The following is a 12,060-nucleotide window of genomic DNA, read 5'->3' on the forward strand; positions in this document are numbered from 1 at the left end:
GTGCCCTTGGAGGTGCACTTCTGTGTTTTCCACGCTTGAGTTCCTCGGCTCCAGCCTCCTCTCGTCTCTGGCGCGAACGGGGCAGGGAGCGTGGCTTCTTGTTATTCTTTAAGTCACATCCCAGCCACGATGCGCACGCTGGCGTTATTCCAAAATGGAAAAGGAGGCTCAGGCCGGCCGTGTGGGGGCTGGGCACACGCACTTCACTTTGCACGCGGCCCCAGGCCGTGTGGCCACGAGCCGGCCTCTCCCCCAGCCCCGCCTTCTAGGGGCAGCTGCCTTTCCATCCCCGGTCCAGACGGACAGCCGACACCTGGAGCACAAGCTGCTCCGGAGAAATCCTCAAAACGTCCTCCACGCACGGCTCACAGGAGCCACCAAGAAGGCCCGATGACCTCTGAGCCCGTATCCTTCCAGCACATTCTACACCCTCTTGTCAGCCCTCATTTCAAGTCACCATTCAGCAGCAGGTAGGCAGGCCTGGTGACCTTGACTGTCAGAGCGGACCTGACCTCTCAGTCACAGTCCTGCTGGCTGGTCACCTCCTTGGGCCTGCTGTGCTCAAATTTACACACAGACACATACACACACACACCACCACCACCACCACCACCACCACATTTGAATCCCTTGCCACTTTAACTGGCATAGAAGCCAGTATACTCAGAACTCTTCTTCTAGGCCAAGCCACATGCTATGCAAATTAACATTATGCAAATGACTGTTATGCAAATGAAAGATGTACAAATGAGGGGTCACCATTCCGGGCCTGACCGCGATTCCCCAGGGAGAGACAGCAGGCCCAGCGCTGACGGAACGCTCCTACACCTCAGGTTCCCCCTGAACGCGCACTGCGGTCTCCACCACACTGCACACCTCCGTCCCGTAGAAAGGGGAGGTGAGGAAGATGCCTAGTGAAGCGTCTGTCAGCGTGTCTGCGTATACAATCTCAGGAAGAAGTGCTGCAATAAAGTGGTAAACACGGCTTTTTGATTATTCTCTTTTCAGGGGCGGGTACGAAGGCTTGAACTCGGGGCCTCATGCTGCTGTCGCTTGGCTTTTTCAGTCGAGGCTGGCACTGGACCGTTGGAGCCGTAGCTGCTTCACTCCTGGCTCTTGGGGTCTCACAGGCCTTCCCGCCCGGGCTGGCCCGCAGTCTCCTGAGGAGCTTCCAGCATCTGGCCAGGTTGTCATTATTTTAAAGATGATGCCAACGCCTTATTGAAAACTGAAAGGAAGAAGAGAAGTCACCAGTTCTTTTGATGCCATAAAATCACCAGTGAGTGATAGCATTTTCTTTTTTTTTTTTCTTTTTTTTGGCGGGGGGGGGGGGCAGTCCTGGGCCTTGGACTCAGGGCCTGAGCACCGTCCCTGGCTTCTTCCCGCTCAAGGCTAGCACTCTGCCACCTGAGCCACAGCGCCCCTTCTGGCCGTTTTCTGTATATGTGGTGCTGGGGAATCGAACCGAGAGCTTCATGTGTAGGAGGCAAGCGCTCTTGCCACTAGGCCATATTCCCAGCCCATGATAGCATTTTCTTATTACTTTCAGACTTAGGCGCTACAGCTGTTAACATGGTCCTTACACAGTACTTGCCCAGAACCTACACATTAGCATGTTGAGGTTATATAACTGCACCACCTTGTAGGCATTTCTTGCTTTATTATATAAGCTCTATATTTTGGCTATCTTCATTATTTTGAGATATAGTACTACTCTGTAGCACAGGGTTTCCTCAAGCTTGAGCTCTTCTGCCTCAGCCTCCTGCGTGCTGGGATTACAGACATATCCTACCCCAGCTGGAAAGCAGTAAGTAGTACATCACTGAGCATTTCATGCAATAGCTCATTATTGGTAGATATTCTGGGAGACTATAGTTTTTTGTTTTTATTTTTACTGTAAGGACTGCTACAATGATACTTACATGTTTCTTACACAATGGCAGCTATTACAAAACACACCGCACTTATTTTTCTCTATACCTCAATGTTAATTTTGTATTTGCAGGCATTTCTAATGTCTAGCAATAGCTTGAGCCCATGCGTGTGTATCTTTATAAGCCAGAGGCTCCCAAGACTAACAATGGACATATACCCAAAAAAAAGTTTGGACTTGAAATAATAAATTTCTGCTTATCTTACTGAGAAGAAACATAGTCTGTGTCCTAAGTGTTTAAACGAGAACTATTAGAATTCGTCTAGACATGAGACATCTGCAGGTGGGGAGGGGGGAGGGGCTGGAGTTGTTCTGCTGCAGGTGAGGGGAAGTCCTGCCCGGTGGCACAGAACGCGCCCCCTAGCGGCTAGAATCTGGGGCAGGACGGACAAGCACAGGCAAGGCCGGAGCACTCAGGGGACCGCAGGACGGACATTAGGCTCTCTAAGACCCCGTGCAACTTTCCAGGGGCTCAAGCCTGTGATTCTCGCCACGTGGGAGACAGAGACTGGAGGACTGGGCTCAAGGCCAGAGGAGCTAAAAGAAGTTTTTGAGACACCATCTCAACCAGCGACTGATGGAGCTCTGTTGCCCCAGCCGGGGTGAAGTGCAATGGTTGGGCTCCGTGACATGAGCCTGTCATCACCAGCAGCACAGAGGCAAGATTCCAGCCAGACAAACCTTTAGAGACCTTGCCTCAAAATAGCCAAAACCAAAGTGAGCTGGGGCCATGGCACAGGAAGTAGAGCACTGGCCTAGCAAGCCGCAGAACCTGAGTACAATCCCTACTAGCACCAGAAGCAAAAGCAAGAACCCGACCGAGTGTGGTGGCCCAGAGGTGGGGAATCGGGAGGGCGTATAGTTTGAGGCCAGCCAAGGCAAACCGTTAGTGAGAGTTCCTCTCAACAGACGGCTGACCATAGTGGTTTCAACGATGTCATCTCAGCTACCCAGGAGACCAGAGGTATGGAGAAGATCGTGATCCAAGGCTGGTCCAAAAAACAAGAGTCTAAAAAGAACCCAGGTCAAAGAGCTGGAGGCGTGGCTCAAGTAGTAGGATGCCTGTCTAGCAAGTGAGGCGCTGAGTTCAAACCCCCAAAATATTTTTAAAGAAAGAAAGAAACACTCTGTAGAGATTATGAGACGCAATGACTCACTTGGGAGGCTAGACAAAGAAAAAACGAGTGTCTTTCTTTTGGAACACAGGAATGAATTAACATAACTTTGAATAATTTGGAGAACAAAGGCGAGTTCTTTTTTCACCGAGCATTCGCTGAGGGCGGCGCGGGCTTCCTTTTGACGGCGGGGATTGAGGAGGGAGCAAAGCAGACACAGCCCCGGCCTTTGTGGCGCTGACAAGCCGCTGACATGTTTTCCCAATTGTTTCAGGGCTGTGCTGTCGGCTCATCGGCCCCCGCGATGCGACACACGCTGGGGGGAAGCGAGCCGAGAGGCCCAGTGACTCGCCCCGAGGGTGGAGGGGGGGCGGGGGGCGAGGAGGCCCAGCCTGTGCCCCCCGCCCCACCCCGTCCCCCACGCAGGCCTCAGGCCCGCAGCCCGGCCCGCGCACCTCAAGAACCCACTGGCTCCACCTAACTGGACACTTTCTCTTTTGGTGCTGACACCGGGCCTCGAACCCGGGGCCTCCCACCGCACCCTAAAGAACCATGCACAGTATTCCTCCCTGCCTGTCATAACCTTGGTCCGTCCGAGTGCCCGGAACTGCCTTTCGGTGGGTGGAAACGAAGAGCAAGGGCTTGGCCTGTAACAAGGCCATCGCCGGGGACCGCGGACGTGAAGGTTAGGCCAGAGCACCTCAGAGGAGAGCCGGAACTGCTCGGCGACACCTGCGCCGGGCGGACACCGGGGACCGGAACAGCCTCCCCGGGACCCACCGGAAGAGCCTCCCGGGGACCGGAAGAGCGTCCACAGGACCGGAACAGCCTCCCTGGGAGCCACGGGAAGAGCCTCCCAGAGACCGGAAGAGTGTCCACAGGACCGGAACAGCCTCCCCGGGACCCACCGGAAGAGCCTCCCGGGGACCGGAAGAGCGTCCACAGGACCAGAAGAGCCTCCCAGTGACCGGAAGAGCCTCCCGGGGACCGGAAGAGCCTCCCACAGACCGGAAGAGCGTCCACAGGACCGGAACAGCCTCCCCGGGACCCACCGGAAGAGCCTCCCGGGGACCGGAAGAGCGTCCACAGGACCGGAAGAGCCTCCCGGGGACCGGAAGAGCGTCCACAGGACCGGAAGAGCCTCCCACAGACCGGAAGAGCCTCCCTGGGAGCCACCGGAAAAGCGTCCACAGAACAGGAAGAGCCTCCTGAGGACCGGAAGAGCCTCCCGGGGAGCCGCCGGAAGAGTGTGCAGAGAACCGGAAGAGCCTCCCCGGGACCGGAAGAGGCCCCCCAGGACCGGAAGGGCCTTGTTGAGTCCCGTGGGCCCCCTGGGTGGTGGGCAGCCCGCAGGCCGTGGAGGAAGCTGGCCCGGCCACCCCCCACCTCCCCCGACACTCGCCCTGGCGAGCGGCCTGACCTGAGTGCCCCCCCCCCCCGGCCCCGGCAAGCGTCTCGGGAGCTGCCGAGCCCCTGCCACAGAACGCCCGGCGCCGACGGCGTAACGCCAGGCCGGGCCCGGCCGGTGGCTCCCGGCAGCGGGGCGGGCGGGCGGGCGGGGCGCCGGTTCCCCCCATGACCGGCCGCCGAGCCTGGACACGGGAGGCCTGGGTCCGGAAAGCCCGGGGGCCAAGGCTGCGGCTCCCGGAGGGAGTGAGGGGAGAGAACAGGACCTCCTATCTTCCCGCAGCCGCCCCCACCCCCACCCCCCGAGGGCCCGGAGGGCTGGGGGAGCCTCACGGGCCCCACGTCCCGCAGCCCCCCCACCCTCATCCCCCGAGGGCCCGGAGGGCTGGGGGAGCCTCAGGGGCCCCACGTCCTGCAGCCGGGCCCCCCACCCCCCGAGGGCCCGGAGGCCTGGGGGAGCCTCAGGGGCCCCACGTCCTGCAGCCGCCCCCCCCCACCCCCCGAGGGCCCGGAGGGCTGGGGGAGCCTCAGGGGCCCCACGTCCTGCAGCCGGGCCCCCCACCCCCCGAGGGCCCGGAGGCCTGGGGGAGCCTCAGGGGCCCCACGTCCCGCAGCCGGGCCCCCCACCCCCACCCCCCGAGGGCCCGGAGGGCTGGGGGAGCCTCAGGGGCCCCACGTCCCGCAGCCCCCCCACCCCCCGAGGGCCCGGAGGGCTGGGGGAGCCTCAGGGGCCCCACGTCCTGCAGCCGGGCCCCCCACCCCCCGAGGGCCCGGAGAGCTGGGGGAGCCTCACGGGCCCCACGTCCCGCAGCCCCCCCACCCCCCGAGGGCCCGGAGGGCTGGGGGAGCCTCAGGGGCCCCACGTCCTGCAGCCGGGCCCCCCACCCCCCGAGGGCCCGGAGGGCTGGGGGAGCCTCACGGGCCCCACGTCCCGCAGCCGGGCCCCCCATCCCCCGAGGGCCCGGAGGGCTGGGGGAGCCTCACGGGCCCCACGTCCCGCAGCCGGGCCCCCACCCCCCGAGGGCCCGGAGGGCTGGGGGAGCCTCACGGGCCCCACGTCCCGCAGCCGGGCCCCCCACCCCCCGAGGGCCCGGAGGGCTGGGGGAGCCTCAGGGGCCCCACGTCCCGCAGCACCCCCACCCCCCGAGGGCCCGGAGAGCTGGGGGAGCCTCACGGGCCCCCCACCCCCGGAGGGCTGGGGGAGCCTCAGGGGCCCCACGTCCTGCAGCCGCCCCCCCACCCCCCGAGGGCCCGGAGGGCTGGGGGAGCCTCAGGGGCCCCACGTCCCGCAGCCCCCCCACCCCCCGAGGGCCCGGAGAGCTGGGGGAGCCTCACGGGCCCCCCACCCCCGGAGGGCTGGGGGAGCCTCAGGGGCCCCACGTCCTGCAGCCGCCCCCCCACCCCCCGAGGGCCCGGAGGGCTGGGGGAGCCTCACGGGCCCCACGTCCCGCAGCCGGGCCCCCCACCCCCCGAGGGCCCGGAGGGCTGGGGGAGCCTCACGGGCCCCACGTCCCGCAGCCGGGCCCCCTCCGCCCTGCTCCCCACCCGGGGCTAAGCGTCCACGGCGGGCAGGTGAGGCCCCATCTTGTGTCTGCCTCGGGGCGCTCGGGTGTTTATAACGCCGCCCCAGCCTGCGCCGAGGGATTCTGCCAGCCCCCCTCCGTCCGCAAGCGCCGCCCCGGGGTCGCCCGCCGCTGCCGGGAAATCCCTGAAATAGAAGGACAGGAACAAGAGAGGACAAAGCAACCGAGAGAAGAGACGGGACCCCGCCGAGCCTCGAACTAGACGCCAGGGGACGAGGAGGAGGAACAAACGCGAACCAAAATAGACGTGGCAAGGGAGCGAGGAAGGGAATGAGCAGGAAACCACAAAGCACCCAGCATGGCAAAGAAAGGAACCTAGGAAGGAGACTGAAGGAACAGCAGCAAAACAGTAAACATTACACGCCTCCAGCAAGCAAAACCTCTTGGAAATACAAAAGCTATTTAATAGACATTGAAAGAGGAACATGGAAAGAGACTGCAACAATCTACACTCCTTCTCAGGGAAAGGTGTCCCCTAAGGCTGTAAACTTACATAGATAGCAGAAGATATAAATTACAAAAGGAAAAATATAAAAAGAATGGTTGACTGAAACTAGGAGCTGTGAGGGGGAGTTAAGGGGAAAATATGGAAACATCTTTTCTCATTGCCCATTGTGGGGAAAATAGATGTCTCTAAACCAACATCTGAAGCTCACTGCGTAGCTATAATTACAGAGATAACCACGAAATGCTGAGCCTCCTAAACATCAGATGACTCTTCCGCGATGTAAAACACGAAAGCACATTACACTGAAATACCGCTTTAAAACTATAGAAATAGCAAATATAAACAGTATGATGAAATTAAGACCCTAGGTGGCTGTCAAATCAGCAAGACAAATCGCCCTCTGACATGTATTTTAAAAAGAATTGCAAACTATATAAAAAGGAAAATACAACCCCAAGCAGTTGTCTAAAAGACCAAAATAAACATGATTTGGAATGATTAAAAATAAGAGTGGTTTGTAGTACATGAGGTAAATACAAACCAAAGGTTACAAGAATCCTGGCTGTGATATCATCATAGATGGTGAACCTTCAAAAGAACATTCAGTGAGATCCTAACAGGAACTTTCTATTCCTGAAACTTGACTATTAAATAATAGTTGCAAATACTTATTTAAGCACAAAATATAGTACAAATTTTCATTGTTTAGAAAGTGCAAGAACTGGGCTGGGGATATGGCCTAGTGGCAAGCATGCTTGCCTCCTACACATGAAGCTCTCAGTTCGATTCCCCAGCACCACATATATGGAAAACGGCCAGAAGGGGCGCTGTGGCTCAGGTGGTAGAGTGCTAGCCTTGAGCAAAAAGAAGCCAGGGACAGTGCTCAGGCCCTGAGTCCAAGGCCCAGAACTGGCCAAAAAAAAAAAAAAAAAAGAAAGTGCAAGAACCGACAGACAGGGCAGCAGAAATCCTGTCTCTAGAAAGAGAACTTTCTTCTTCATCTTTTAATCCGTGAGATACCAACTGGCCAAAAATAAGCCATGATAGAGGTTTATACGCAACAAAGTTAATAAGGGAGACACAATGACAAATACTCCACATCCAGAAAGTTATTATACAAAGTTATTATACAAAGGAATGCCACTTGACAAAGCAGTTGGTAAATGTGTGCATCTTGATCAAGCCACCCCTTTCAAGAAGACATGTTTAAGCATCTATGGGACCGTCCCCCCCAAAGTGACCATACAAAGGCAATCCCAGTACATTCTTTGGTATTAGTTGTGCCAGCCAAGAAGACAGCTTTCCCTCAGTGTGGAAAGTACCTGAGATAAACAACTTACAAGGAGGAAAGCTTTATTCTGGCTCAGGACTTCAGTCTCTGGTCAGCTGGCGCTGTTGCTTTGGGCCTGACTGCGTGGTGGAGGGGCCTGCTTGCCTCAGGGAGGCCGGGAATTAAATCAGGAGACAAGAAAGGACCAGGATGGAGGGGGAGGGAGGGTCTACACTTCTCTGCCTGACTGGCCTTGAACCATGACCCTCTGGATCTTGGCCATCTGAGTCACTAGGATTACAGGCATGAGCCAAGGGCACTTGGTTATGCCAAAAATTTGGGGTTTTTTCCCTTTATTTTTAAAACATGATGTTAAATGTTAAAGTCCTAAGTGAGTCCTTACCCCCTCCCACAAAAATAAAATAGCTGTTTTTGGTTAATGTAAAGATTTAGTCTGGTTTTCCTTGACTGACATGTACATAAAACCAAATGGTAACTCTTCCAGGGGCGAATTCAGCCATAACATGAATAGTGCCTGCTGTAATTTAGACCTTGTAGGCCCACCCACCCCCCAAAAAATGTACTACGCCATCTGTCCCCAGCCTCTATGTAGCACAAGGGCAGCGAACCCTTTTTCTGCGTATTTATAACATCTTATCTGGGCCATAAAAAATTGTCGGTATGGGCAGGCAGGCTGCAAGCAGCTAAGAAGCGCACGTGTCTATTCTGCCATATAGCAGATGAGTCTGCGCCTTCTGTGGGCAGGGACGGCTTTGCGAGCACTGTCGAGTGGCGTGGAATTCTTAGGAAGTTGGGCTTGATGGAAATTAAGTCACTGAAGGGGGGAGGGGGGCTTTAAAGGGATGCTGGGACCCCACACCCTTCCTCAGCCCTCTAAACGCCCTGACATGAGCAGCTCCGTCCGCCACACGTTCTCACCGGGATGCACGGCCAACAGATGAACGTGGGCTGGAGCCTCCGGCGCCATCTCTCAAGCCAGCCTCTCCTCTCCATGCTGGGAACTTGGTCACAGGGTCAGGATGACTAACCGACGTCCACAGCGTGCCGTTCACCAGGGCCAAGGCTTCACGAGGTCTCATCCGCTTCGTGGATGTTGCTGGCAGGGACGCCGGGCTCCCGCGTCAGTTGTGAGAGGTCTCGAGCTGGCTCTGTACCCGGTGTCGAGTTCCCCGGTGAGTGACGTCTGAGAGCTCAACACTGGGGCTGGGTGTGCGGTGGCCGGGCCCACGCCCTTCCGTGCTCCTGCACACACAGGCCACCACACCCGCGTGACTCGCCCAGTTAGCACGACAACTTCTCAGCACGAGGCGCTGCGCGGGGAAGGGCAGTAGGAGGAAGTTACCATCGTTTCCAAGCTACTCGCAGATAAGATTCTCCTGCACTGGAAGGGAAGAGGGAACATACCTGACTCGGGGGTGCACAACCCTGTGTGACCGGCTCTAGCTCCCACAGGCGTCGAGAAACTGCCCAAGACACACGTGTGTGTGTGTGTGTGTGTGTGTGTGTGCGTGTGCACCGCACAGGGGTCCTTACAGAGAGGAGTGGAAGATGGATGTGGGGAGGAGCCCTGGGCTCTGGCTCTGCACCCCATCATTCTGGGGATGCAGAGGGAGGGCTGCAGGGGGGGGCAAGCTCGGGAGGGGGGGGAAGGGGAAGGGCTCTGAGTGCGCCCTCCGCACTCGGCGCCCGCCTCATCCACAGCTGCAGCGTGTGTGTTTTGATTACAGCCGCCAAGGGCGCTGGACCGAGCTCACCTTCCCTGCCTAGAGCTGGAGGACAACGCGACCCCAGCCACCACAGGCCAGACACCCTGCAGGACTTCCCTGCTTCGGGAAGGGGCTGCACGTGGTGAGTCGCGCTCTCCGGAGGCCCTGGAAGAAGGGGGGCTTCCTCCGTAGCGGGGGCCATGGCAGCAGGAGCCCTCACTATTTCCCTTGGAAATCACCAGACTCTGCAGGCTGTCTCTGTGGTAACCGCACCCCCCCCCCCACTCCTGGCTGATGAAACCAGTCGCCATGGAAACAGAGGTACCCGCAGCAGGTGGCAGGAAATCATTTGTCGTCCCCAGCATACTATTTTCCCTTTCTGAAAAATAATGCCACACTTCATCAGGCAAAACAACAGAAGAGCTACTGCCTGTGGACACCCCGACTTCACGGGGCTGAGCCCACTCACCCACTAACCCCCTCTCCACACCACCAGGGCCGCTACCTCCCCCTCACACAACTCTCTGGTTCTCCCCCACGCATTCTCTGGATGGACGTGATGATGATACAGCCCTTCCCAGCCCTCCACGCTGCCACCAGCTGCCAAGGGCCAGGCCGGCCAAAATGACCCGGCCGAGGTCTGCTTCTTCACACGCGAAGCATCGTGACAGACGAGTCAGCCGGTCCTTCCGTAAAGCTGCCCCAGCCCGACATCCCTTTCATCTCACGGGCAGCCGTATTCCTGAACCGACACACGCCCGCCATTCTGGGGGACCTTTTGACTTCTCCGTCCACTCTGCTCTCTGAGATGATGTTTGAACGAACACAGAGGTAACCAGGAGCTGGGGTTCCGAGTGTAATCCAGGTGGAAAAGCACAAGAGACTCTACTTCCGAAAAAAAACGGGGGGAAAAAGCCAGGCTGGACGTGCGGCTCAAGAAGTAGAACGCAGGCTGAGCAAGCATGAGGCATCGGTGTTTTGATACTGGCAAATACACACACACACATATACACACACATACACACATACATGTATATGTATGAAAGTCACTTTTAATCGTGCGGCATGTTTTCATTTCTATACAATGGAGGTTCTAAACACTGCTCCTTTCACGGCCCTGCTGTGCTGATCGTATAAACTGTGTGAAGTGCATGTGCGTGTGCAAGCGCGCCGCGTTCTTCTCGTCCTCCGCGGTTCGCTTTTCCTGGCTGCCTGTGAAGAGCTAGCCCCCTCTGTTTCATCCTGATGCAACCGGGCAGAGCAGGACCGCCATTCTCTTGGTTTTGTGTCCCAGCCCTTCCTTTCCTGACAGCTGGTGCAGGAAATGCTGGGAAGGCTGAGATTGCCATCCGCTGTTACGGCTTCACCATGACACCCAGAACGGGAGGTATGCGGTGCACTGGTGACCATCCCAGATGGCCCGGCGGAGACGCCAAGAGACACGACCACACCCGCCTCTAGACTTTATTGTGCCGGTCTGGGGCTTGAACTCAGGATCCTTCATTCTCCTTTACCTTTTTTTTTTCCCACTCAAGGTTGGTACTCTCCCATTTGAGCCACATCTCCAGCGTCCAGCGATTTTTTGTCAGTCATGGAGCTTGAACTCAGGGCTGAGGTGCTGTCCCTGAGCTTTAACACTCAAGCCTAGAGCTCTGCCACTTGAGCCATGCCACCCTTCTGGTCTTCTGGAGGTTTATTGGAGATGAGACTATCACAGACTTTCCTGCCTGGGCTGGCTTTCAACAAGTCCTCAGATCTCAGCCTCCTGAGTAGCCGGGACTACAGGTGCGAGCCAGCAGGCCCAGCAGCTCGCACCTCTTTTCATACTTGCCTTCAATTTTCTTCACACGAGAAATACCCCAGGGCTCTGCAAGTCAGGCAAATACAATCTTTCTCTATGAAACACAAAGCCACACCAAGCAATCAGAGCTTGCAAAAGCGCTGTCTACCGTTCATCAAATGCATACTTGACTGGTGAGGGACTTTTGACCACAAGACGAAGAACCTCCCAAAGAAGAGACCAATTTCAGTCTCACCAGAGGAGAAGTGCTTGGTACAGAGTGATCCCCTCTAATTTCCACCAGCTCCTAACGCAAGCAGAGCTACGGACTCTTCTCTGGGCTATTCCCGGGGCAGGCCAGTGGGCAGTGTTTCCCGAGGGACAGGCTGGGAGCCCTTTGTCCCAGAGTCTTGGGGCAGAGCAGGAGGGGGCTTTATTTAAAACGCCAGGTGAGGACGCCGCCAGCCAGCCTGCTGGCCACCTAAGCAGCGGAACAAGAGCCATTCAGGACAGGATGTCCTCCTGTCTGTCCCAGCTCACTTAGGTTTGTTCAAATTGACCTCACTCCATGATGACGATTTAGGATTATTTAGGACTGGATGCTACGAATGCGAAAACCCACTTCTCTCTGGGTAAGGATGGACACAGTTGTCTGGGATGGCTCACGTTTTGTAGCAGGCCCGGCCCTCCATGGCACGCATGGGAAATGTCTCCAGTACCTTGATCTGGAGCCTTTCCACCACCTTTAAGACACTAGTCCAGCACTGTCATATTCGACCACCTTTCTACCACAACGA

At 57.2% G+C, this 12,060-nt stretch overlaps 1 protein-coding gene across 1 annotated transcript; it reads left to right on the forward strand.

The window, feature by feature from the left end:
* Nucleotides 1-390: 390 nt before the first annotated feature.
* On the forward strand, nt 391-6,010 carry LOC125357778 (basic proline-rich protein-like). Its single transcript, XM_048354697.1, has 3 exons — nt 391-470; nt 4,402-4,549; nt 4,739-6,010. The coding sequence occupies exons 1-3, from the start codon at nt 391-393 to the stop codon at nt 6,008-6,010; spliced, it is 1,500 nt and encodes a 499-aa protein (XP_048210654.1).
* The last annotated feature ends 6,050 nt before the right edge of the window (nt 6,011-12,060 follow it).

This window comes from Perognathus longimembris, chromosome 9, assembly GCF_023159225.1.
Source record: "Perognathus longimembris pacificus isolate PPM17 chromosome 9, ASM2315922v1, whole genome shotgun sequence".
Taxonomy (NCBI): Eukaryota; Metazoa; Chordata; class Mammalia; order Rodentia; family Heteromyidae; genus Perognathus; species Perognathus longimembris.

Bases quoted from the DNA above. Each gene is read 5' to 3' on its own strand.
- LOC125357778 (XM_048354697.1), top strand. From the start codon at position 391: ATGACCTCTGAGCCCGTATCCTTCCAGCACATTCTACACCCTCTTGTC. The intron at 471-4,401 runs GTAGGCAGGCCT...GGCAGCCCGCAG, and splicing joins AAGTCACCATTCAGCAGCAG to GCCGTGGAGGAAGCTGGCCC. The intron at 4,550-4,738 runs GTAACGCCAGGC...ATCTTCCCGCAG, and splicing joins GAACGCCCGGCGCCGACGGC to CCGCCCCCACCCCCACCCCC.